A 23256-nucleotide genomic window follows, 5' to 3' on the forward strand; every position below is an offset into this window, starting at 1 on the left:
CACATCCTAGCGTTAGGAGGTTTGTACTGCACCACAATACTTCGCCATACTGTGGGGGGCATTTTATAGAAACACGCACAAAACAAGGACTTTTACAAGGATTTTAGGTCAAACCATATGGCTGTGAGGTCTGTTGTTGTACTTCTCTAAGTTCCAGTGTATTATATTTAATGATGAATAAACAAATGCACGAACAACAAACACTTATCTATCTATTTATCATTTTGAAAATAAAATGATTAAAATGTTGAAAATTCCCTTATTAAATTTGGCCGAAAAAAAGCCACAAAACCCCCCTCAACAAACAAACACAAAGATAAATACAGCAAAAAATAAATACACGTCAGTTCAAATTAATATTCAATTTTAGATCATTTTCACTATATGATTAATGTTGGAATTTAGAAGTCAATTTTTAAGCACTAGGGTATTGTCCTGTTTTAAATTGATTTCCGGATATTACTGATTAGTAACCAATCAAAATTTGTGTAACTTTCACTTAAATTCTTTGGAAATCCTATTTTTAAAGTTCGCTATCCAAGTTGAACTTGACACTCACAATATGGCGGACAGGCTAACGTGTCGTTTCTGCAAGGCGACGCAGTCAGTGTGTTTACGATAGAGGGCGCTGTGGCCAACAGTGAAACAACAGCTGGCGGTTAGCAAGCGCCACGGAGCGGGACTCTTGAAATTATTCACAGTTTGCCAGACTTTATGTGGGTATTTCAGCTACAAATAGTCAAACAGAAATAAATATGGGATTAGTTCAAAAGATGCTTAGCCAAAACAATACAGTAATGGGATTATTTTTGCTTCAAACTAACGTTTAAGAATGAATTATCGCGACGAAACTGAATTCTTAGATCGTCGTCTAATAATCTCTTAGTATTTTGGACGCCAACTAGCTAAGGGACGAAGAACAGCAACTGCAAAGTGGGCACTATGCCTCCTAAGAAACAGCAGCCGAGGCCGACAGCAGCCAACGTCTCCAGCTCATTGGACCTGGAGTCCGAGGACCTCAGCCTGGAGACAACAGTGCCTACCACGGAGGATGTGTCTTCGTCCGACGAGCAACGCAACGGCTCCCAGAAGGTGACCCGTCAGCTGATCGAGAGGAAGGAGCTGCTGCACACCCTCCAGCTGCTGAAAATAGAGCTTTCTCAAAAGAACCTCATCATAGACAACATGAAGGCTGACCACATGTCAAAGGTACCTGGGCAGAGAGTTGAGGTGGACTTGCTTCAGTGCTTTCTTCGTACTTATTGTATTTTAAAGCTACTAGCCAGGCTGCTCTGCAAAATCAAATAAACGCACTTTAGATTCAGTTTGCCCACTTGAACAAAAAGTGATGGTCTATTTATTTTATTTTACTGCTTCTTTGTAAACATCTACTTTTCAAAAACCAAGCTTTCTCACATGCATGCTTCTGATGACATCACACAAGACTTAAAGCAGTTTATAAGGGCTCCTGTAAGTGCGCCCATTTCAATCCATCAGTCAGTCTCTTTATTTATGTTAAACAATTAAAATGGGCCTGTAATACAAGAGCGCTTAGCCAACAACAAAATAAATAAACGTCCATGTTAGTTTGGCTGATTTAAAATTAAATTGCTATTCGATTACCTTTCTGTTTATAACCATGCAATAAAAAAAATTATTGATTGTCCATCAAACAGAGCATCTATAGAGCATTTCTGCTGATGAAGAAGTAGGAACTGAAAGCGAGGTGGGGTCATTTCAACCATCAGAAATGCTTGTCGACTGTTTAACATCTGTAGAAAAGGTTTTTGTTTTTTGCATCACATCACCATTAGGGACTAGAAAGGTCTAGCTCACTGGATGCACAGTACTGACTTACACTCAAGTGCTTCTGTACATGTGTGTATTGATCAAATTTATGTTGCAGGTTGAGGAACTGGAGGAAAAGCTAAACGACGCCATACATCAAAAACAAGTGTTGTCCCTTAAACTGGACAGCCAGCTTAAGGTTGCACAAGAAGAAAACAAGTAAGAAAGAGTAGTAGTTGTAGATGACACACCTTTGTCTTACTGATACTATGTCTTTTTTCTTTAGGAGAATATATTCCTAACGGAAAAAAAAAAAATATGTGTGATCAAATATACTAATAATTATTCTATTGGTTCTGTGCAAAAGTGCAAAATGATTTGAAATACATTGAATTTTTAGCACATTAGAGCTTCAAACTAACGTGCTATTTGATGGGACCAACACAGTTAAAGTGGAAGGAAAACACAGTTCTCACATTCTTTTCCAAGCAAAAATCACACACAAAATCTATTGGCTTTCCACATGTCATGTAACCGTCATTTTCCTTCCATTTCACATTTCTGCACTGCTTACTTTGTGTTGGTCTGTTACACAGATTCCTATTGAAATGCATCAAAGATTATTTTATTCACTAAAAGGTCAATTTGAGATCAGACCAAAGAGCACTTTGAAAAAAGAATCAAAGCTTTAGTGTCTTATTTCTTGTTCTCTCTCATCCCCCAACTTATTCATTCATTTATCTTGTTCACTTTTTCTTGTTTGATGGTATTTTACTTTTTACATGCAGCACAAAAAAAAAAATAAAAAAATTGTTGGAAGGAAGTGTTGAGCAGCTTAACGCCAGAGTTAGCTGTGCTAACAAACGCCGTGTTCACCAGGAAGCAGCAGGCTCTGCGTAAGCAGGAGATGGAGACCATCCTGCTGAGGCAGCAGCAGCTGGAGGAGACAAACCGCCAGCTGTGTGAGAAGGCCGGAGAGCTGCGGCGGTCTCTCCGAGATCTGGACATTCCCCAAGACCGCTACCAGGAGCTCCGCGGCGTGCCCGACGACAAAATCAGCATCCAGGAATACGTAGCTGTAAGTACGACAGAGCGTTTCCCCTGCTAGTAGTTGAACCCCTCTTTTCAAAAGGCTGAAAATGCGCAACGTGGCGACGCTTCTCTTTGTCCCATAAATTCAGATGCGTTTCTATGAGGCTGTGACTCCTCTCCGCTCTCAACTGGCTCAGCTCGGTGAGCAGAGGAGCTACCTGGCCGAGGAGCTGGACGTACACAGAAACAAGATGAAGCTTTTGATGGAGGTAGATGAGAGAAATATCACTCACCATTTTCAATCTTTTGAAATGATCTTATGTGACACATAGTGGACGTATTACTGGGAGAAGCCGAAGTAACGAGCTGTAACCCTGGAAGCACAAATAGCAACCAGAAGATAACTATGTGGTTCAACTTCTTTCACATTGACTTGGTCAGTTAAAAAAATCCCTCTACATTCAAACAGAAAGCTTCTATAAAAACATCCATATATTTGATGCTGCTTAATATTTCTTTTGTTGCTTATACAGGGAACAAAATTCTGCTACAACAATTTTCTTTTACCGCTTTAAGAATCTTCAGGTGTTTGCCGACTTCTTTTTTTGTTGTTTTTATGGCACCGATATCAAATGAGCATCTGTGTGAAACATTTACAACATTTGGGCCGTATTCGACAATATCCCTCAGAGCTACGAGGAAGAGCGCCGGCTGCGCGCCGAGCTGGAGCTGAGGAGCCAGAGGCTGACCTTAGAGCTGGCCGACACCAAACAGAACATCCATCAGGGCGACTATCGCAGAGAGAACTACCCAAATATCAAGCGGTGAGGATGTGTGTGTGTGAGATGATTCTTCTGCACCTAGATTTCTTATATTTTTTAGAGCAAAAATACTGAAAAACATTTGAAAAGAGGTTTAAGCTGTTCAGTATTAGTAAACAAAAAAACTATATTACAAAGCTACATGCTGTTAATATATTTTCTTATATTTCATAAAGAACACATTTTGCTGGTTTAAAAATTTAAACTTTTGAGGGATGAAGTTTATGAGCCATTCAAGTAGAAAATACAGGATATATATATCTTTAAATTTGTTGCTTCTGGTGTATATCTTCATTAAAAGTTGTACAAAAAGCCATAAAAGTGCCACTTGAATACATATGATACCTTATTTTCTTTAAAAAATTTTTATTTAGAATGAATATGAATAATGTTTAGTAGGTGCTTTCATTTAAGAAGCACTTATTAGTTCTTTTTATATTAGTATTTTTATTTTGCACAATGTAGCATCAGGTCTTTTTTTTGCTATTTTTTTTTATGTGCCGTCTGTTTGACCTTAACTTGACCTTTGTTAGCACATTAGCCCCACTTTATACCAAACTAGCTTTTAGCCGCTAGCAAAATTTTAAACTATCATAATAGAGAAGGAGGTTTTAAAGTGCACTAACTTTCCTACAGAATGGGGAAAAAAATATTTCTAACATTCAAACTTTCACAAAAGTATTTACGTATATAATGACTTAGGAAAAAAACTCGATCATAATCCAGAAGCTTATTTCAGATGCAGCTTTTCTAAATGCAACTGCTACTAATATTTTCCCATTAACAATGTTTTACATGATGTTGAAAACCTGCATTTGTAAGTCGCACATGAAGCTGCATGTTTTGCGTTCCGTTGCAACGCAGGCAGCGCGATAACTTTGAAACGGAGCTGAAGGAGTTGAAGAGGAAGTTTGAGACGGTGGACTTGTCTCACGCTGCACTGACCAGAGAACGGGACACACTGAGCAACGAGGTGCTTCACATAAACCCAATTTATATGGTTTAAATGTCATTCGATATTTAGTACGTGTGTGTACATGTCTTGAGTTTGAAGAAAGTGTGAAAACGTCTCTGCTAAACTATTTTGGTATTTAGCAAATAAAAAATTAAAAAATCCTAATTGAGCTAAAATATGTTTAAACAAATTTTATTTCAGGCAGTGAGGAAAAAAGGATTGAAACTGTACGTATGGAAACCTTAGCTGTAAAATATTTGTCTAATTTGGATCGTTGATAAATTTCAATTTTTTATTTCTGAAACTTATTGAGATTGTCAAATGATCAATGAACCCTAAAAATGAAAAGAAAAGTTCAGATGCACCGTTAGAATCCCCAAACTGACATAACAGCTGAACGTTTGGTCCACTCATTGACTCCTTCTCCTTTAACCTCATTGCCCACCAGGTGGCGACATTGCAGCAGTCAGTGAATCTCCTGCAGAAGGACAAGGAGTACCTGAACAGGCAAAACATGGAGCTCAGCATCCGCTGTGCGCACCAAGAAGATCGCGTAGACAGACTGCAGGTCCGAGAGGCTTCGTCCTGTAAACAAAGCATTCGGGAGCGGGAGACTTTCACATGACGTGCTCCTACTTCCTGTTTTTGTCCTGCAGGTACAACTGGAAGATGCGAAGAAAGCCAGGGAGAACACATATGAAAAATATGTAGCATCCAGGTCAGATTCACATCAGTCACAGAAAGCTCGTGTTCCACTTTGTCCTGCTGCCAAACAGCGAAACTTTACTTAAAACACTTAAACATTTTCCTCTCACTCTGGTTATCTGGAAGAGAACCTTTAACCAAACGAATTAGTGCTTTTATTGTTATATTGTTCTTTTTCTGTCCACCACAGGGACTACTATAAGTCAGAGTACGAGAACAAGCTCAGAGAAGAGTTGGAGAACATCAGACTGAAAACCAGTCAGGAGATCGAGAACCTGCAGAGAACCTCCAGAGAACTGTATGAGAGGGAGAACAGGTACCAGTCTGTTTCGACTTTAACACATCTGAAATATTTAATACTAAATTTTAAATATCGGCATCTTGATAATGTCAATGACTCCTAGTTGATTTTATTGTAATTGCTTGTCTGATTGGCATAATTGTCCCTCTGACTGAGTGACGGCCTTACCTCTTAAGCCGTACTTCCTCATTCTTGAATGCTTACATATTTACCTTCATTAATTGCAACGCTGTTTGCTGAAACGGTAAACTGTACATAATTACTTAGTGGGAATCTGAGTGCTCAGATGTCGCGTGAGGGCTTCCTGTCTTTTGGTTTCTGTTCGCAGGAATTTGCGCGAAGCCAGAGACAATGCAGTCCTGGAGAAAGACCGAACCGCCGCCGCCGAGAAGGACGCTCAGGCGAGATACGACCAGCTGCTGGAGCAGTGAGATTTATCAGTCATCAGTCACACACGCCACACATAAATGCGGTTTTTCTGGAAAGTATGCGGCTGGAGCACTGGTAAATCGGCTCTGATTTCCTTAATTTTTGGAGATCTGTGATCGGCTGATACTTTCATGCGAAGCCAATCTTCTTATCTACCTCAGCAAAGATCTAAAAAAAAACAACCACTGTCCTCTACTGCTCTGAGAGGATAGACTGATGGACACACACACACACCAGACCATGTCTGCATGCTTGCAATTAACTATAGTCACGCCACTGTGGACGACTCAACGACTTTTTTGCTATATTTTCCAACATTTCAGGCAAAGAAAATCGGTACCGGTCAAAATCGGAATCGGCAGGTCAGGCTCGTTAGAGATCGGTGATCGGCTAGAAAAGCGCAATCGGTATTCACTGGTGCTTCACTAAAGAAAAGAAAAGTAATTTAAATATACACCCTACCCATTGAAGAGAACTATATAATCACCTGGGAAAGAACACTAAAGATGATAATAACTAACTGACAAAAAATGTCTAAGAGTTTTCTAAAAGCAGAAAGTGTCGACTTGTGACTTTATTGGGCAACTTGTATCTAAAAAGTTTGTCTTCTTTAACCGAGGGCCAGAAAAACTCCAGTCCAAATAGTATCTAACCTAAAAAAAAAAATTTAAATATTCGTTCCACCCTGTATGCAAATATGAATTTTGAAAATCTGATTGTAATATACATATTACAATCAGAAATTATTTTGCCTTACTTTCACTTATTGATTGCAGCTTAAAGCTCTGTGGAGAAATGGAGGGCATTACTTGAGTTTTGGACAAACTTTGCCCCAAATAGACAAAACATGCAATGTGGACAAACAGAACCGAATATCCGGGAACTGGGCAATCCATTCATTTTCTTTTTTGTCTGGAGGGGAAAACATTTTACTGGAAGTGTGTTGGAAAAACCGCGTGTCTCAGTTTCACAGCTATCTCCCTTCAGGGATGGATCAGTGAGAAGGCCACCCCCTACCACTGATATTTCCACATTAATTCGTCTTCCTGTAAACTCTTGCTTGTAGTCACTCCAGCGGTTAAAACTCGGCAGGTCCCGCTCAGCGTCAAACACCCCAATTGGTGTTTAAATTCGTGGTTTTTTAAACATTGTTTCAAATCTTTTCTGGAGTTTTAAATGAGCAAAATAAGGTGATGAATTTCATTTTCTCCAGCTCTACCCAGAAACACTCTATCACATGAGCTGTCAGGCTTGTGAGAAAAAAAAGAATGAGAGGTTAGCGAGATTCAGCTTTTTTCTTGTTTCAGGAGTTTGCTTTGGCCAAATCTCCAAACGGCCCCACAAGACTTGCAGAGAAGAAAGTTCTGTAGTTTAAGTTCCCATCTGATAACTGGTGTGTTCATCTTTCTCCCCTGGATCTCTGCATTCCTCTTAAAACCCTTATTTCACTAGCAGCTATTGAATTGTATTCGTCCACACTGACCATTTTTACATTGGTTTATTTTTCCAAACTTTTATTTTGATGTAGGGATTTTTCGTCATTTATTAGTCATTGTTTTTGTTCCTGTGTGAATTAGAGTTGGGACCGAGCGACATTTTACTTTCCTGTCTTATCCTTGTGGAAAGAGTGAAACTCGCTCGCTGTTCTTTGTTTACGGAATTAAAATCAAAACATCCTTGTCATGAAAGAGATATGTCAGTAGCCGCAGCTTTGAAGATGACTTTATGACGAGATTTAAGTTTGGTAACCTTGTTGTAAAAGGCAGGGAAGTCACATAAAATAGCTGTAAAACTTTAACTAACATTTTTGTTTCATTTGCTTCACTATAAGACAATTTAAATGTAAGGTGTTTGACGTAGTAAGTTATTAAGTTATCTGTTATGTTTTTCATAATTGAGGTAAGTATTAGCTCGAGATCATAATGCTTTAAAACGGTGGTAACAATGTTGATTTGCTTTGACGTGAAGAAGGTCTGGATCCAGGCTTCAGTAGGAATTTTGTTCCCAACAGGAACCAGTTTTCCAGGCTTCTGTAGAAACTCAAAATACTTGTTTCAGACGAAGTGCCGGTTGCAAACGGCTTTGAAGAAGTAGAGCTAAACAAAGCCACATCATCAGCGCAGAAACCGTCTGTTAGAAGAACAAAGGTGGAAAAAGGAGAGTCAGATTCAGGAGCTTTGATTTGGGCTTTTATTTATGTACTTTATTCTTACTGTTAACGGTAAACACAATTGTGGTGTTTTACATTTTACAAACTTTGCAACGTTAATTTAACGTCTGTTATAGATGGCAAAGATTTTGCCCCTGCAGGCACCTGCAAAAACACAAAACCTTCCCAAGTGTTTTTTATCTAGTTTCTAGCACATTTGAAATAAGACACAACTAACTTACAAATAACTTTTCAGAAAAATGTAGGAGCTTGATTTAAGTAAATCATTCCTTAATACTTATTTTTAAAAATTACTAGTTCCATTTGACTTATGGGAAAAATATCTTGTAAGTGAAATAATCTGCTTTTATAAAATCAATATAAAGGAGTTTTTACTTAAAACAACCTGTACATTGCTGAAAAGTTACAAGCTGTAAGTTTGTTTTGTCTTAATTGAAGTGTACTGACACATTTGCACTAGAAACTATACCAAAAAGGATTAGTAAGAATTTGTGTTTCTGCAGTTTGAGAATTCCCTTCATAATCTCTGAAAATGTTTTCCCATCTCTGTCTGTTAGTCATCAAAACATTGATACATTGGCGGTTTGGCTATCACAAAAAAAGAAACCAAAAAAAACATATGTTCTTAAATAGTTAGACAGATATCTTTATTATATCTGTTTATGTTCAGCTCCAATTCCTGTGTTTGTTAGAACTCAGCTGCAGTCTGTCACTGGTGAATGTCATGGGCGTGGCATTACGTAGGCGGCTGCGGTTTTCCGGGTCTTTCTAAATAACCATATGAAAACTTTACTAGAACTCGGGAGGTCATAAGGAAGTCGGAGGATAGACCCAGGAAGACTCACTGCTGAAAAATCTCACTCACAGAAGCTGGAGATTTTAGCTGCCAGCTTGACCGCAGGATCCTTTTGAAACTTGCTGGGTTTGAAAAGAGCAGTAGATGTTGCTCTTTAGTTATTGCCCCCAGTAATTAGTGTCTGTCGCTGCTACAGGCAACAATTTCCGTGTCAGTTTAGACCCTGAATGTCCCGCTGGGTTCGTTCAGGGTCCTTCTTGGAAGTTTCGAGTCTTGGACCACAATCGCAAAAGATATTCTGAGATTTCACACAAACACACACAAACGTGCTCGCTGACATAATTTCAACTTGGAGTTTGTTTTTTATGGAAGCAGGTGTAACTTTCATCTTCCTGATTTCCATGCTACCCGGTGCATTTTGATTCAGTTTACTTTGTGTTTTATTTTGTTGTGAGTAAGCCTAAATTAAAACAAGCTCAATAATTAATATTTGTGAAGGGCAATTTTGTTTACGAAGACATTGTGATTCATATTTTTAATGGTTTTGGTTGTCTGTTGTTTCATTTAGTGCTTTTTCAGTTGACGTGTTTTATTTTGGATCGCAAAAATGTTGTTTATTGGCTTATCGCAGTAATAATTCCTGGGGCAATTTGTGATCCAGCAAAATTTGTTATTGTGACAGTCCTAGTCATGAGGTACAGAAAGTAGCAGGGCATAATTTTCAAATGATCCCCCCCAAAAAAGATGAATGATTTCCAGTTGTTTTGCAAATACAATTCTGATAAGTGTGGCATGGATATGTTTTTAACCCCATTTAATCTGAAACCCATAAATGAAATAACAGCCCAACCAGCGAATATATCATCTGAAAATAGAAACGATGACACAACTGCAAACTTACCTTCATTAACCAGAGAAGTAGCCAAGATGACTCTGGAGGATCTACAGTGATCCATTGCTCAGATAGACGAAAATATTTACTCATATCAAAACCATATGAGAATGTGTTGGAACGGTGAAGTCCATCTATGAAAAGACTTGAAAGTGGCTGATTTCAGATGTCATCCATCCAATCTGACCGAGTTTAAGCTATTTGGGTGAGAAAAATGATCAAGTATTTCAAGTTCTGGATGTCCAAAATCAGTACAGTAGAGATAAAAACCCAAAAAGTGAAAGTAAGCATAGTCTTTTTTTTTTATTTGTAAAAAAAAAGAAAAATTAGAACACAGTTATGCACTGTGTTGGTCTGTCGCATAAATTCCCAGTAAAAAGCTCTATGTTTGTTGATGTAATGTGACAAAATGTAAAAAAAAAAAAAAAAAGTTAAATGTTGTGAATGCTTTTGGAAGGCACTGTAGTTATGCACACACAGCAGCAGCAACAACAGCAGCGCTAGCGTCCCTGCCCTGCGTTACTACTGCATACCAGTCATTTGTCCGAATCCAAACCACCAGCTGTTGGTGTTTCCATGCACTCAAACACATAAACTTCGCTCTCCCTCTCGCTCCCTCTCTGCTGCAGTCACATTCTTTCTCTGCGTCGCATCGCATGCCAGCAGTGACAGATGCTAGCCTCAAGCCCTTAACCCCTAACCCGACGCATGCCACTATTTTTGGGGCGAAGAATGAGCAGGACGAGCTTGAAAAGGCGTCAGACACCGAGTGCAAGCTCAGATGTCCATGCTGCGCCTCCTTACACAGGCCAACGCACCGCCTACTTTCCCTTCAAGAAATAAATACCCACATTTGTTCAGTTTTCACTTTCGCCTTTACAGGAAGCTAAAAGTTACTTTCGCCAAATCCTCCTGAGTCTCGATATCGCTGCACTTGTCGTTTTTTATCTTTAAAATGACAGGAAATCAACATGGTGTCTTAGAAAAAAAAATCTTTTTTTTTCCACAATTGGGAAGTGGAGCTTCTTTGCTCAGAGATGGCAGCTGCCATTTATAAAAGAAGGCATAAAATTTCAACCATGTGTACTTGTCTGTCGTGTGAGCGCACAGCTCAAGCCTGCCCTCCGTGGGTGATGAAATCTCATCAGGTCAGCTGTAATCGAGAGTTATTAATATTATCCAGCCGTCCGCCATGGCTTGATAGAGCCTGTGCCCGCGTGCTTGAGCGCAGCTTGAGGAGCGTTTCCAACTGGAGAAAGTAAAGAGTTTTAAGCTATTTGATGTCTAAGATAAAAGCCGATTTTGTGTAAATACATAAAGCACCATATTCTCAGTTAAAGAGAATAAAATAATAATAAAAAAAAACAATTCTGGGGGAAAATATGTCCTTTTGAGAACATGAAATGTCTGCTCATCTAAAAAATACAAATAAATGAATTATGCTTTTCTAGTGAAAATGTTTCTTTGTTTTTTTTCTCTTTTTTCTTTCAGTTTGTGAAACAAATTTGAATATCAGACAGATATAAGCCAGGTAAAATTAAAAACCAGTTTTCTAATAAATAGTTCATTATTTAAGTGAAAGAGTTACCCAAACCCAGCCACACCCTTGAGAAAAGTGTTTGCCTCCTCAACATAATTGGCCGGTTGTGCCAGAGTTGACCTGAGATCGAACTCATTGGCCAACACCCGGGGCCTCGTGACTGGCTGACCTGTAGAATCTAGAAAGGCACAATTAATCCTGTCTGATGACTAATTGACCAAACAAACAGGAAAAAGAAAAGATAATTTATGGAAATTCAAGAACACACAAGAAACAATTGAATTGACATGCATCGGTCTGAAAAGGGTCACAAAGTCGTTTTCAGGCTTCGCGCCTCCTCTAAGCCACATATTTCCCCTCAGCGATGGAGAAATTATGTAGTAGCCATCCAATCAGAATTCATCCACAAGCATTAATGACTCATCAGGGGTTCACAAAAGAACCCAGAACAACGTGTAAGGCACTTCATGCCTAAAATGCTTCAGCTTAGGTCAGCGTCCATGACTCAACAAGGGTGGTTAAGTTATGTTCTCTTACAGATTGGCCTGGATGATGTTTTGTTTTGTCCTTAAATGATGAGTTTCTCATTGGAAAACATGTCTTTTGTACTTATTCATGTTATGTTTGTTCTTTAATTTTTCTTTAAAAAAAAAAAGAAGAAAGACATCTGTAAGGAGACAATTCCCTTTTCACAACACTGCACATCCTGTCTCCTTTTCTTCATTTCAATTAATTGTTAAAGAGCCAAACATCGTGCTGATGCCAGGCAGAAGCATCGAAGATCAAACAAGATTAAAATGCGCTTTAAGCGGTCTTGGGGAATGATTCACTGCTTGGCTTACCTGCGAGGTTATCTCATGTAATACGTTTTACCGCCAAACGTGGATGCCACTTCAGTGCTTCCCATGAACTGTTTATTGCTCAAGGCATACCAACCAATCCATTTTTTATTTACTTTTTTGCCAATTTCCAAACATGGAGAGGTAAGACAGCATGCCATGTGACCTGGATGTTCATTTATTTAATCACTCGATATGCCTGCTCAACCAGGCAGCTTAAAGCCCAGGTTGGATTTTGTGTTAAACGTTCCTGTAAAACACCTACAGCGTTTTGTTTCCACAGATCGCCTTAATCTGTCCGCACAAAAGCCTGTGATCTCTTTTTTTTTTTTTTGTTCAGTCCACGTGCTCGCAGTTATTTATCGGGGCGTGTGGTTACATGCGTTCGCTCACTGCTCTTATTCTGCAGGTTTCGTCAGCTCCAGCTGGGCACTGACAGCCGGGTGGCGGAGCTGTCCAGCCAGGCCAAGCTGCACTCCTTCGAAGCCGATCGCGCTCACTTGCTCAAGGAGGAGACGGCGAAGGCGCTAGCTCAGTGCCAGGTGGAGTGTGAGAAACAGCAGAAGAAGCTTGAGGTACTCAGATTAAAAAGAAGAAAAAAAAAAGGAGTGATTTGGCATCAAGTCTCAGTTTTCTTGTCAGACACGTGTGTGATCTCCTCTAAGGCCACAGCATTAAAATCAAATTGTTACATGATGGTTGGCTTAGTTTATATTTTTTGGATAAAATCCTCTTTTTCAGACATGCACAAAATTCTATTACTCAATAGCAACTGAGTCATATTAGAATGATCCCCTATGGGTTTTTTGCAATAACTTGTTTACCCCGAGAAGCAGAACCAAACATGGAGAAGCTGCATTCAGCTTCCATGCACCACAAATCTGGAAGAAACTTCCAGAAAACAGCAGAAGAACTGAAACACTGAGTTTCTTTAAATCCAGACTAAAAACCCGCCTGTTTAGATTTGCTTTTGAACCATAGTAAATGAAACATTTTGATGTGTAATGATGGCATTTGCCAAAATGTAATGTTTACTGGTTTTCTCAAATTGTTTGACTGTGTGGTGTCTTCTTTGACTTTGTGTTTTTGTGTCTTTATGATGTGAAGCACTTTGAACTGCCTTGTTGCTGAAATGTGCTATGCAAATAAACTTGATTGATTGATTGTGACAGAAATTCAGACCGTCTAATGCTCAAGTGTGTTACATAACCAGACTTTTGCAAAGTATTAATTTTGAAGTGTGAACTTCCTGCTGAGGCACCGGTTTTCTTTCTGAAGAACTGTTCAAAAGCATCTGAGCTTGCGGTTGTATTTCAACATCCGACTGCTCCCACCCACAGGCGTTTTATCATGATGAAGCCTTTGTTGGAGTTGGGATATTTTTCAAAATAAAATATGTATTGTTACGACATGCCGTTTGTGCTGGTGTTACAGGTAGACGGGCTACACTGATGCTAAAGGCGGTGTTCACTTTTTAAGTAAAAGATCACATTTTTAATTTAATTCAAATGCAGAAACACTGATTGTTGTTGGTGTTTTGACATGGTGCCTGTCACTTTAACTGCTTCATATCTGCCATCAGAAGAGCTTTATCCTAGTAAATGTTTCATTTGCTTCGTCATGTTCGGATGTTAATTTCAGTTGCACAATATGGTGCAAATAAATTGTTTGTTCTTCCTCTTTATGTTTCTTTCTCTCAGTTATTGACTCAGGAGTTTTACAGGCTCCAAACATCGTCTGAGAAGCGGGTGGCGGAGCTTCAAGCCCAGAATGCCGAGCAGGTGTCCCGACTGGAGACGTACGAGAAGCTGGAGCAAGAGTTGGACCAGGTCACCATGCAGGCGGCTGAAAGTAAGCTCACAGCTCTGCCGCTGCTCAGGCAGGAAGTAAAAAAACAAACAGGAATGTTCAAATCCATAAATCTAGGCTCAGCAATAGAGACTGTGGCAATTTGTGGGGAACAATGAGAAAATATCATCAAAATAAATATAGTAATTGATTCCAGTTTCCTTTGAACTCATTTGCAAATACAGGTGCAACTCAGTAAACTGGAATGTTATTTGTTCATTTATAATTTATAATCAAAACACATTATGTAGATTAATTAGACCCAGGCTGATGTTCTAAGGCCTTTATTTCTGTTTATTGTGAAGATTTTTCACTTATAGCTAATAAAAGCATCCATAAAATCTTAAAAGAGCTGACAGAGCAGCTTCTGATGATCTATACAGAGCTTGAAATATGGAGCTGACCTGGGGCGGCATCTCATCACTTTCTGAATAGATAATTATTTTGTCTTAAATATTCTGAGAAGGGTTGCCAGATCTTGTTAAATGTCTTGCAAGTTGGTTGACCCCACAAGGGTTCTTGCAGGTGCAGAAATGTGGCTCTCGCTTAAAAACAACCAATCAGAGCCAAGAGGAAAGTCTTTGCGCTGTCAATCATGCTTGTGTATGTGCTGTAACTGTGCTAATGGCGGCAAAATAATTTTTCCCGCTGTCATCGGTGGCTATGCTAACTAGCCTTCGCATTCATGGCAGGCAATGTCGTGCGCTAAGAACGTATTTTGACAAACGACGCTCATATATACTCATGGTTTACTAAGATATACTTTTACCTGCATCGAGCGAAGAAACCAATGTTATGCTGGTATTTGGAGATATTTATAAACTGTATTTGCATCTTACCAGTTGAGAATGAGGAGGAGGCAGAGAGAGTTCTGTTCTCATACGGATACGGCGCAAATGTTCCCACAACGGCCAAAAGAAGACTGAAGCAAAGGTAAAGTACAAGATACTACACGTCTCATTCACTGTTCTCTTTGCACAACACAAAAAAAAAACTTCATAAAAAGTGTTGAAATAATTTTGAAACCTTGAAGCATCCTTTAAATCACCACTTTCAAACCCAGTCACTGTCTCAGAGGAACATTTGGCTTCTTTTCATTTTAAACTTCCCTTAATTGTTTGAGTTCCAGTGTATTTCAGCAGTGTGTGTCTGTTCTTGAAAATCCTGAAACTTAACATGTAAATGAAGACGAGTGTGATCTTGTTAATGCTGTAAGCTCTGTAACTGTGCCTGTGTCTGTGGGGGTGCGCGCGTGTGTGTGTGTGTTCCTCTGTTACGCAGCGTTCATCTGGCTCGCCGGGTGCTGCAGCTCGAGAGGCAGAACACCTCACTGAGGAGGGACCTGGACAGACACCAGAACCAGACAGGACAGATGTCTCAGGAGGTACACTCACACAGAGAAACACACACTGCATCCACAGGTGTGTGTCTGCCTGGGGAACATCTTCATTGGAATAAATCTAATGTATTATTAATGTTTTTAGCAAATAGAATCAAGCACATACATGCCAACATGTTTTCTCACCACCACGACTCTCCCACAGTAATGCAGACTGTAGTTGCATCACAGCTATCAATGTCAGTTTGATTTACAACCACAAATAAGTCAAGAGTCAAATCAAATTATTACCAATTTGCATCCTGAAGTTTAGTTTCACTTTGCTCCCTTATAAGATGCTAACATGCAGCGTCTCATAGCATTTCTTTACCGATCAGAGTCTGCTAAAAGCTGGATTCTGATTAAAACTAAAATATGAAAAGATGCAAGAACAACATTAAATGTTTTCTTTTTATTTCTCATTAATTATTTGTATTAAGCGCAGAGGTGACGTCACACTGTGTGCGAGTACAATTGCTGTGAAACAGAGTTTTACTCTTTTAAAACAAGTACAGGCAACGAAGTGCCTTTAGAGTACAAGTACATTGCAAAATCTTTTGAACAGTGTGCAAAAGTTCAATATTTGTAGTTGTACTCTCACACCAAATATCCTGGGTGGATAGGAGACCATCAGACTGTGTAGCAGATGTTATTTCAGCCACTGAGCTGCAATTATGACAACATTGCGTCAGTCCAGCATTACTTAAATAGACAGAAACACCTGAGACAACGTGAAACTTCAAAGGAATTCTGGGAAGTTTACCAGTATCATAGCAATAACATCAAAAGCGGCAAATTTAATCATCATCTGTTGGTCTTAGAGTTAAGACAGAAACAAAAATTCATTGCATATTTTTATTCATCCTATTACACTCACAACTTTTACTAGATATCATCACTCACCACATGACTTATCAGTAAGAGTCTTTAAAGTCATTTTTGTTTTTTTTTGTTTTTCAACTTCTAAATCGAAGCCAGGAAAATGACAAGTTGTTCAAGAACTGACAATAGACACCACCAGAGTTTGTATGAGCCCAGTCTCTGTACCTGTCACATTTGTTGACACGATGAATGGAAAATGGAGTCAAAAACCATGACAGCGTCGCTCTTCACTCTCCAGACAAACTCTTCGCACCGATCACCGAGCCTTTGTTGTCTTTGGCAGCTCGTGTGCGTTCATGTGCGTGCAACAACAATACGGCTTCAATCTTGGATTTGCGCGTCGGACTAGGCGGTCACGTGGCCGCCACTCGTGCACCGATGTCTCAAAGTCATCCGTTGAGGGTTGAGGCTACAAGCTGCCGGTGTGCTCACTTTTTTATGTTTTTTTTTCCACTCACTGCCGCTGCTTAGTTAATCTGAGGAAAGCCTGTGCAAAGTCGGAGTGGAGTGGCCGGCCAGATTGGAGTCTAAATAGACCCGGCTTTCAGCTGTCAGCCGAGATTGACTTGCACCCGTCTGGAATACCTCATGATTCATCGAGTATAAAAGAAAAGAGTGAAAAATGACATTTCCTTTTCACTTGAAAAGAGCCAGGGTGTTACCCTCTTAGCCACCCACACAGATGCCCTGACTAACTCGCTATTGTTCTCACTCCCCCACCTAGCCAGTATTCACTACTGACTTGCAATAAAAATGGCTTAATGTGTAACAGCCTAACTTTATTTGTTGATTTTAAGAACGATAGTTACTAAGAGATACTGCGGATGCTTTTAGTTGAAAATACAACACAGGTACGTCAGGTGGGGGGGGGGGGGGGAGCACTTTTCTGTCAATTCATCACCCCTGCTGATATGAATGATATGTTACCAAGGAAAATTATTCAATTAGGTCAAATTGGATTTTATTTGAGAATAATAAACAATTTAAATACTGTATAAAAATCCACCAAAAAAGAAAAGTACTTTCCCTTCCGCTTTGAAAATATGCACCGTTTTTTGTTGCACCACCGCACAAGATTCTAACGCTACAAAATGCGGACAAGATTTTATTATGCAGTGTCAAAGTCAGACCCCTTAAGAAGAAATGTACAAAATGAAATGACTGCTCTGGCATTTGTGTTTTCAACCCCAGCTGTCCGCGGCCAACCAGCTGCTGCAGCAGACTCAGCAGCCGTACAGCTTCCTGATTGAGACGGTGAGAGAAAAGGATGCGGCGATCAGCGCGCTGAGGGAGCGCGTCTCCTCTCTCGAGGACGACGTCAGGTGCGTCTTCTCCGACGCATGCATGAACGTATGCATGCGTCTTTCGGTGGAAGTTGCATTCTTTCTGTAACCTGTTCTTCACCTGCCGTATCTCCCCTTTTCCTGGGTGTCTCTGCTTTATCTTCATCTCTCATCTTTTGTCTCTCTCTATCTGATAGAGCCCGTTTTACTGTCTCACACACATGCACCTGCTTGGTATTGACCTATATTCCTGCCGTTGCCCACTGTTTTTTGGGGGGGGGTTTTGCTGCTTGACAAATATGCAAGCTGACAGACTGCAGGTTTTTGCTTGCTGATTGCTACCACTGAGTGCTCACCTGGGGCAAGCAGGAGTATGGGGCAAAAAAAAATAAAAAGTCAGTTTTTTTTAAACGCTGTGAAGCTTCTCGATCCTCCTTGCATCTGTCAGGGAAGCTGAAGTCTCCCTGTGGCTGTGCTGGGACTAACAGTTGGAAACAGAGACAGAGCTCTCAGGAGATTTTCATTTTATGTTTGGGTCTCTTTGATAGAGCGAGTTTAAATCCCTTTCTTTTTTTTGTCTTCCTGCAGATTCCTTTGAACGGTGATCAGACTGTTGCTTTAAGATTGATTTGCTTTCAAAGTGCACCGCCACAAGTTCCAGCTTGTTTTACAGACCTAGATGGAAAAATGTTAACAGCGCAGTTAATGTTGGTTGTAATTTTTTCGAAATTCGTGACTTACTCTGATAATTAGCTGGTGATGAAGCAAACAAACACCTGTCTTTAATACTCGGTTTATGTTCTTGGCTTTGTTTTCCCTTAAGGCTAAAACAGAGCAAGAAAATATGTTTTTTTTTTAATTCTGTATGCCTTTATGAGTATGTTGAGCCTAATCCTTGCTGACACTGAAAACAACTGAAATGTAGTTTAATCAAAATACAGATATCTGCTGCAAATAAAACCATTTTACAAGAGGTGCTTCAGAAAACTGTGTGCTATTACAGAAATCATTTTCTGTTTGGTCTGATTTGTTAATGTTCTCCGCCCGCAGTTCTTTGAGGAAAGAGCGAAATGCTTTGCAGCAAGTGAAGAATGACATTTTAGCCGACCTGGAGCGACTTCTCAACAATAGAGAGGTAGGTACAGTGGCGGTGATCATAACAATATTTTTAATGAGTTTTGAAAGAGAAGTCAAAAATATTTCTATTTGTGCTTTCAGCTGGATATTGAAAATACTCATCCTTACCATATGTGGAAATTTATACTATTCAAGGCCAAAGCCTATTTTGCTAACACAGCGCATCCACAGAGAATGTGTTTTTTGTTTGGTTCCCCAGTTTGTTTTGTTGGAATTACACCAAAGGTTTGGTAGGAACAGTAAAAAAACGGTGGTTATATAGACAAACATATGTGGACCGATGTCTCAAAGTCATCCGTTGAGGGTTGAGGCTACAAGCTGCCGGTGTGCTCACTTTTTTATTATTTTTTTTCCACTCACTGCCGCTGCTTAGTGACAGATTCATTTCTGTCACATATCCAACATCCCTCCGCTTCAGCTGTCAATTTCGAGGACAAAAATCCTGCGAGAGGACATGAACACACAAAAAAACAAAAATGTCCTATAATCCTCAGAATAAATGTGTAACAGGAGTGATTGAGTGAGTTTCTGCATTAGAGGAAGAAAGCAGTGCTGTCGTTCTGTACTCCTAACTGCCCTGATTTATATCTGTTATGCAGTAAATTTGTTCATAATTGCTTCATTCAGTCAAATTATAGCCAGCACAATAACTCTTTAAATAGTATTTAAATCATATTCTTTGGTCTGAAATCCACAATACACTGGGTTAATTGTGGTGAGATATTTCTACTCTATATTCTACTGTTTCTTGTTTTGCTTGAGGTAAACGTTCAACACTCCAGGAGAAATTTACTGGGTCATCAACTAAATGTGACATAATCACATAGAAGTTATAAAAATAGGATTTTTTAGATAGATTGGTGTTGCACATATTTCCCCTTCTTCCTTTTTGAAATGTGTATTGATCCACCAACATAACTAAACAATATTCTTTTCATGGACATATGGCATGCTAAGTGTATTAGATGTCCGTTTAAAAAAAAATGTTTATATTTTTTTTACAGGTTATACTCCTCCACCAATATTTTGTTAAATTTCTTATAACAACTTGCAGCTCAGCCACATGCTCTTCTTTATTAACAATCTTCCTGTTATAATCCTGTTATTCCTTCTCATTGACAGAATTGACATAGTTCATTCACACACTGGTTCGTTTTTATACCAATACACAACTTTCAAGCACAATTCTAAAATTTTAAGTGGTGTTTCTCAAAGGTTATTGTAGGTTTTTCAAATTAGCCTATTTTTATCTTTGTCGAAACCAATTTGTATGTTTTAGATTCTTGTCTTGTTGAAGCAAACTTGAACTTTGACCTTTTATCAAAAACAACATTTTTAAAGAAATAAATATATCAAACATTTTATGCATACTGTGGAAAATTGACTTCACTAAACTTTTTGTTTGTTTTAAACAGAAAGAACGTCTCACATTTAAACAGCAATTTGTGTGAAAAAGATATTAATAATTGACCAAGTAGTTAGATATTATCAAGTTTCATTTTATCAGCTAATTGATAAGCTTGACTAATTTTTCTTTTTATCACACTGTGTGTTGCAGTCCTTCCTGTCAGACTGTGTGTGTATGTGTACACATCGGAGTGTGTCTCCAATCCAGCCGTTTGCTTTACAAAGTATGTGCACCGTCATAGACAGCTGTTCCTCAGCTCGGCTGTTTGAGATGCCACCATGATGTGTGTGCATGCGTGCGCGTGTGTGTGGGTGCGTGCGTTTATGCATGTATGTGACATGCCGAGGCTCATGTCCTCAGATGTGATAAATAGAACCGTGAAATTACCCCCCCCTCTGTCCTGCTGGTAGCACCTCTGCAGACCCTCACTGAACTGTTTTACAAGCCATGTGTTATCAGACTCTTAACTACGCTGATTTTTTAAGTAAATATGACAAAGATTAATTTATAATATAAAAGAGCGATTCCCCCAGTGCTTTCTCATACTTTTTTGTTTAGTGATCAAGTGCCTACATCTACACCGATTATTATTATTATTTTTTTTTTATATAACATCCGTGACTCTCCAGGAGTTGGCAATAATGAAGCAGGCCCTGATCAGCATGCGGTCCAGGCAGAGAGTGGACCCAGACCTGTTTGGAGCCAGTAACGGCGCTACGAAAGCCTCTGGAACAGCACAGCAGAAGTCCAAATGTGTTGGCGGGACCGACGATGAGGAACCGTCAGACAAGCCCAAACCTACTGTTTTTGTAAGCGTTGGTCACACCCTTTAATGAGTCACACCAATTTAACCAGCTAGGACAAAAGCTGAGACAAAAGAACACTTGAGTCTGACATAAAATAATGAATTGCTTTCCTGTTGTTTTTATTATTATTATTATTAACCTTTTTATTTCACCAGAAAAATCCCTTTCAGATTAAACATCTCTTTTACAAGAAAATCCTGGCCAAGACCGGTCCTGGTTAGTTTCATTTAAGCTCTTTAGTGAAGTCCATCTGAGTAGAGAAGAGCTCTGGAACAAGTCCCAGAAGTGATCCGAAACCACTAGTAGTCCAAATATAGACTCTGACCGATGATCGGTAGGTTAAACAGCAAAATACTTTTTTCTCCCCTAATCAATAATTGCATAAAATCTAACAACTTTGGCGTACACACATGTCAATCAACAGCATGCACTTTGATGCACTTTTAGGAGTTTAATAAAAGCCAGATAAAGTTTAGGAGTGAAAACTAGTTCTCAAACGATCTGTTACAAGAACAAGCCAAGCTGGAAGATGCAATAAACCAGTTGTGTAAGTGTTCACACCCTTAAAATGATCTGCTAAATCACCATTTGATCCATCCACTGTTCAGCTTCTCTGACCATGGACATTGTCAAATGTAGTTCTGGAATCTGGCTCAAGCATTCAGTCCAAAGCCCGAAAGTCTGGGGCAAAGAAATGACCAGTAATAGCTATTTATATTTTCACCTACCTTGACAACGAAACCCCAGTTGTAAATATGTTCTAAGTTTGTTGTTGTTGTTAGGTTTTAAGTTTGGTTTCGTCACATTGTCCAACAAGGCTTTAGGAGATATTAGCAAAGCTTACATGTTTTTTTTAATTCATAACCCCAGAATATAATTCATTATTTTAAACCTACTTGCTAGTCAAGACATTTGGAGAACGCAGGAGATTGTTGACGCATGTAGAACAAAACCGAAGACTCATTTCATTAGAAATCCCTGCAGTTCCTCCAGTCTTCTCCCTGTTGTTTATTTCTGTAAGTTCTTTGCTGTGGTTTTTACATCTAAATTGTACAGGGATACGCACCACATTATGTGTGTGAGACTGGAGAAAAGGTTGTATTTTAACGAGGTGTTTGCACTTCTTAATCAATAAAGAGGAATTACGTTGTAATTCCGTCATTTTCTTTCGGATTACAAACAACTTTTGCTATTAGAGAACCTACAGTACTTTTTTTCATGTGTTGACTTTAGAAAAAAATTGAAACGGCCATATCAGACTTCAAAGAAAAACAGAAGTTGGTGTTAGCCATGAAAAGTCTAATTGGTTCATCGGTATTTGACTCGGAAGAAAATCAATAAGGTTTTTATACATTTCTTCTCTCTGTTTTGTTTGCAGACCAAAAGAGAAGTTCCTGATTGGTACCAAAGGCCAAAGCAGAAACACAAATAAGAATTCACACAATGGAACTCACTCAGGATTTAAACAACTGTACATTTCAGTACTCTAAATCTGTTTTTTCTTGTAAATTGTGTTACTTTTTAACAACTTTTCAAATACAAAACTAGAACCAATTGCTATCTGTGCTGGAGTTTTTGTGTTGTACTATTACTCACCAATTGCACCAAAATTCCTTTTATGTTGGCAGCATTTGGCTCGACACCGTTCATTCCTCATCTTTTTCTGGCGACACTTGCTGGTTGCTACAGACAAACAACACTGCAGAAACCTTAGCCTTTGATTTGCACAAGCTGAAACTCCTTTGGCTTTAAATATAGACATACTAGGCATGCCTTTATCATTTCAGACCATGTTCTGATTGGTGTCATATTAAATTCAGTCACACGGCTGCTGTGAAAGCTGGGCTGTGACATTTTCAACTGTTTTCTGTTAACACTTCAAAATATTAAATGCAAAATGGTGCAAATGTAGCTTCCATTTCCTGGTTGACATGACTCACGGTCTTCCCTAATTGACCTTTAGTGTTTTTCTTTTGACAGTAGAGATTGAGCAGATTAATGATGACTTTATGATGTGAAGAAATCACTGGTTTGGTTGTGCAAGCACATTTGAGTTTTGTCATCAGAAGCTGTGCAAGAACCGGACTGAATAATGGCTTCTCTGACTCAAGAGAGCATCTGAGCTTGTTCTTCAGGATTAAAATCACAATAGCAAAATCCTAGTAAAAGCACACTTGACCTAGGCACTTTTTTGTCACATTATAACATCAATGTATTTTATTGGAATTTTATGTAAAAGATATATA

The 23256-nt window shown here is 39.1% G+C and overlaps 1 protein-coding gene across 3 annotated transcripts; it reads left to right on the forward strand.

Moving 5' to 3' along the window:
• Positions 1 to 347: 347 nt before the first annotated feature.
• On the forward strand, positions 348 to 22570 carry pibf1 (progesterone immunomodulatory binding factor 1). Of its 3 annotated transcripts, XR_003594162.1 has the most exons (19): positions 354 to 1209; positions 1907 to 2007; positions 2668 to 2866; positions 2970 to 3089; positions 3511 to 3644; positions 4506 to 4614; positions 5045 to 5164; positions 5253 to 5314; positions 5492 to 5617; positions 5931 to 6029; positions 12678 to 12843; positions 13969 to 14119; positions 14959 to 15049; positions 15398 to 15500; positions 17568 to 17698; positions 18710 to 18794; positions 20834 to 21013; positions 21166 to 21344; positions 22389 to 22570. XR_003594162.1 is itself a non-coding variant. In XM_028007187.1 (18 exons), the coding sequence occupies exons 1-18, from the start codon at positions 943 to 945 to the stop codon at positions 22440 to 22442; spliced, it is 2298 nt and encodes a 765-aa protein (XP_027862988.1). In that variant the 5' UTR covers positions 363 to 942; the 3' UTR covers positions 22443 to 22568. The 3 variants fall into 3 exon arrangements, 2 of the variants coding, with proteins under 2 accessions (XP_027862989.1, XP_027862988.1); XM_028007187.1 differs by lacking the exon at positions 21166 to 21344 and having other exon boundaries at positions 363 to 1209; positions 22389 to 22568; XM_028007188.1 differs by lacking the exons at positions 20834 to 21013; positions 21166 to 21344; positions 22389 to 22570 and adding an exon at positions 20355 to 20827 and having other exon boundaries at positions 348 to 1209.
• Positions 22571 to 23256: the final 686 nt, after the last annotated feature.

This window comes from Xiphophorus couchianus, chromosome 22 (assembly GCF_001444195.1).
Source record: "Xiphophorus couchianus chromosome 22, X_couchianus-1.0, whole genome shotgun sequence".
NCBI classification, from domain to species: domain Eukaryota; kingdom Metazoa; phylum Chordata; class Actinopteri; order Cyprinodontiformes; family Poeciliidae; genus Xiphophorus; species Xiphophorus couchianus.

Bases quoted from the DNA above. Each gene is read 5' to 3' on its own strand.
- pibf1 (XM_028007187.1), top strand. From the start codon at position 943: ATGCCTCCTAAGAAACAGCAGCCGAGGCCGACAGCAGCCAACGTCTCC. The intron at 1,210-1,906 runs GTACCTGGGCAG...TTTATGTTGCAG, and splicing joins AGGCTGACCACATGTCAAAG to GTTGAGGAACTGGAGGAAAA. The intron at 3,645-4,505 runs GTGAGGATGTGT...GTTGCAACGCAG, and splicing joins AACTACCCAAATATCAAGCG to GCAGCGCGATAACTTTGAAA.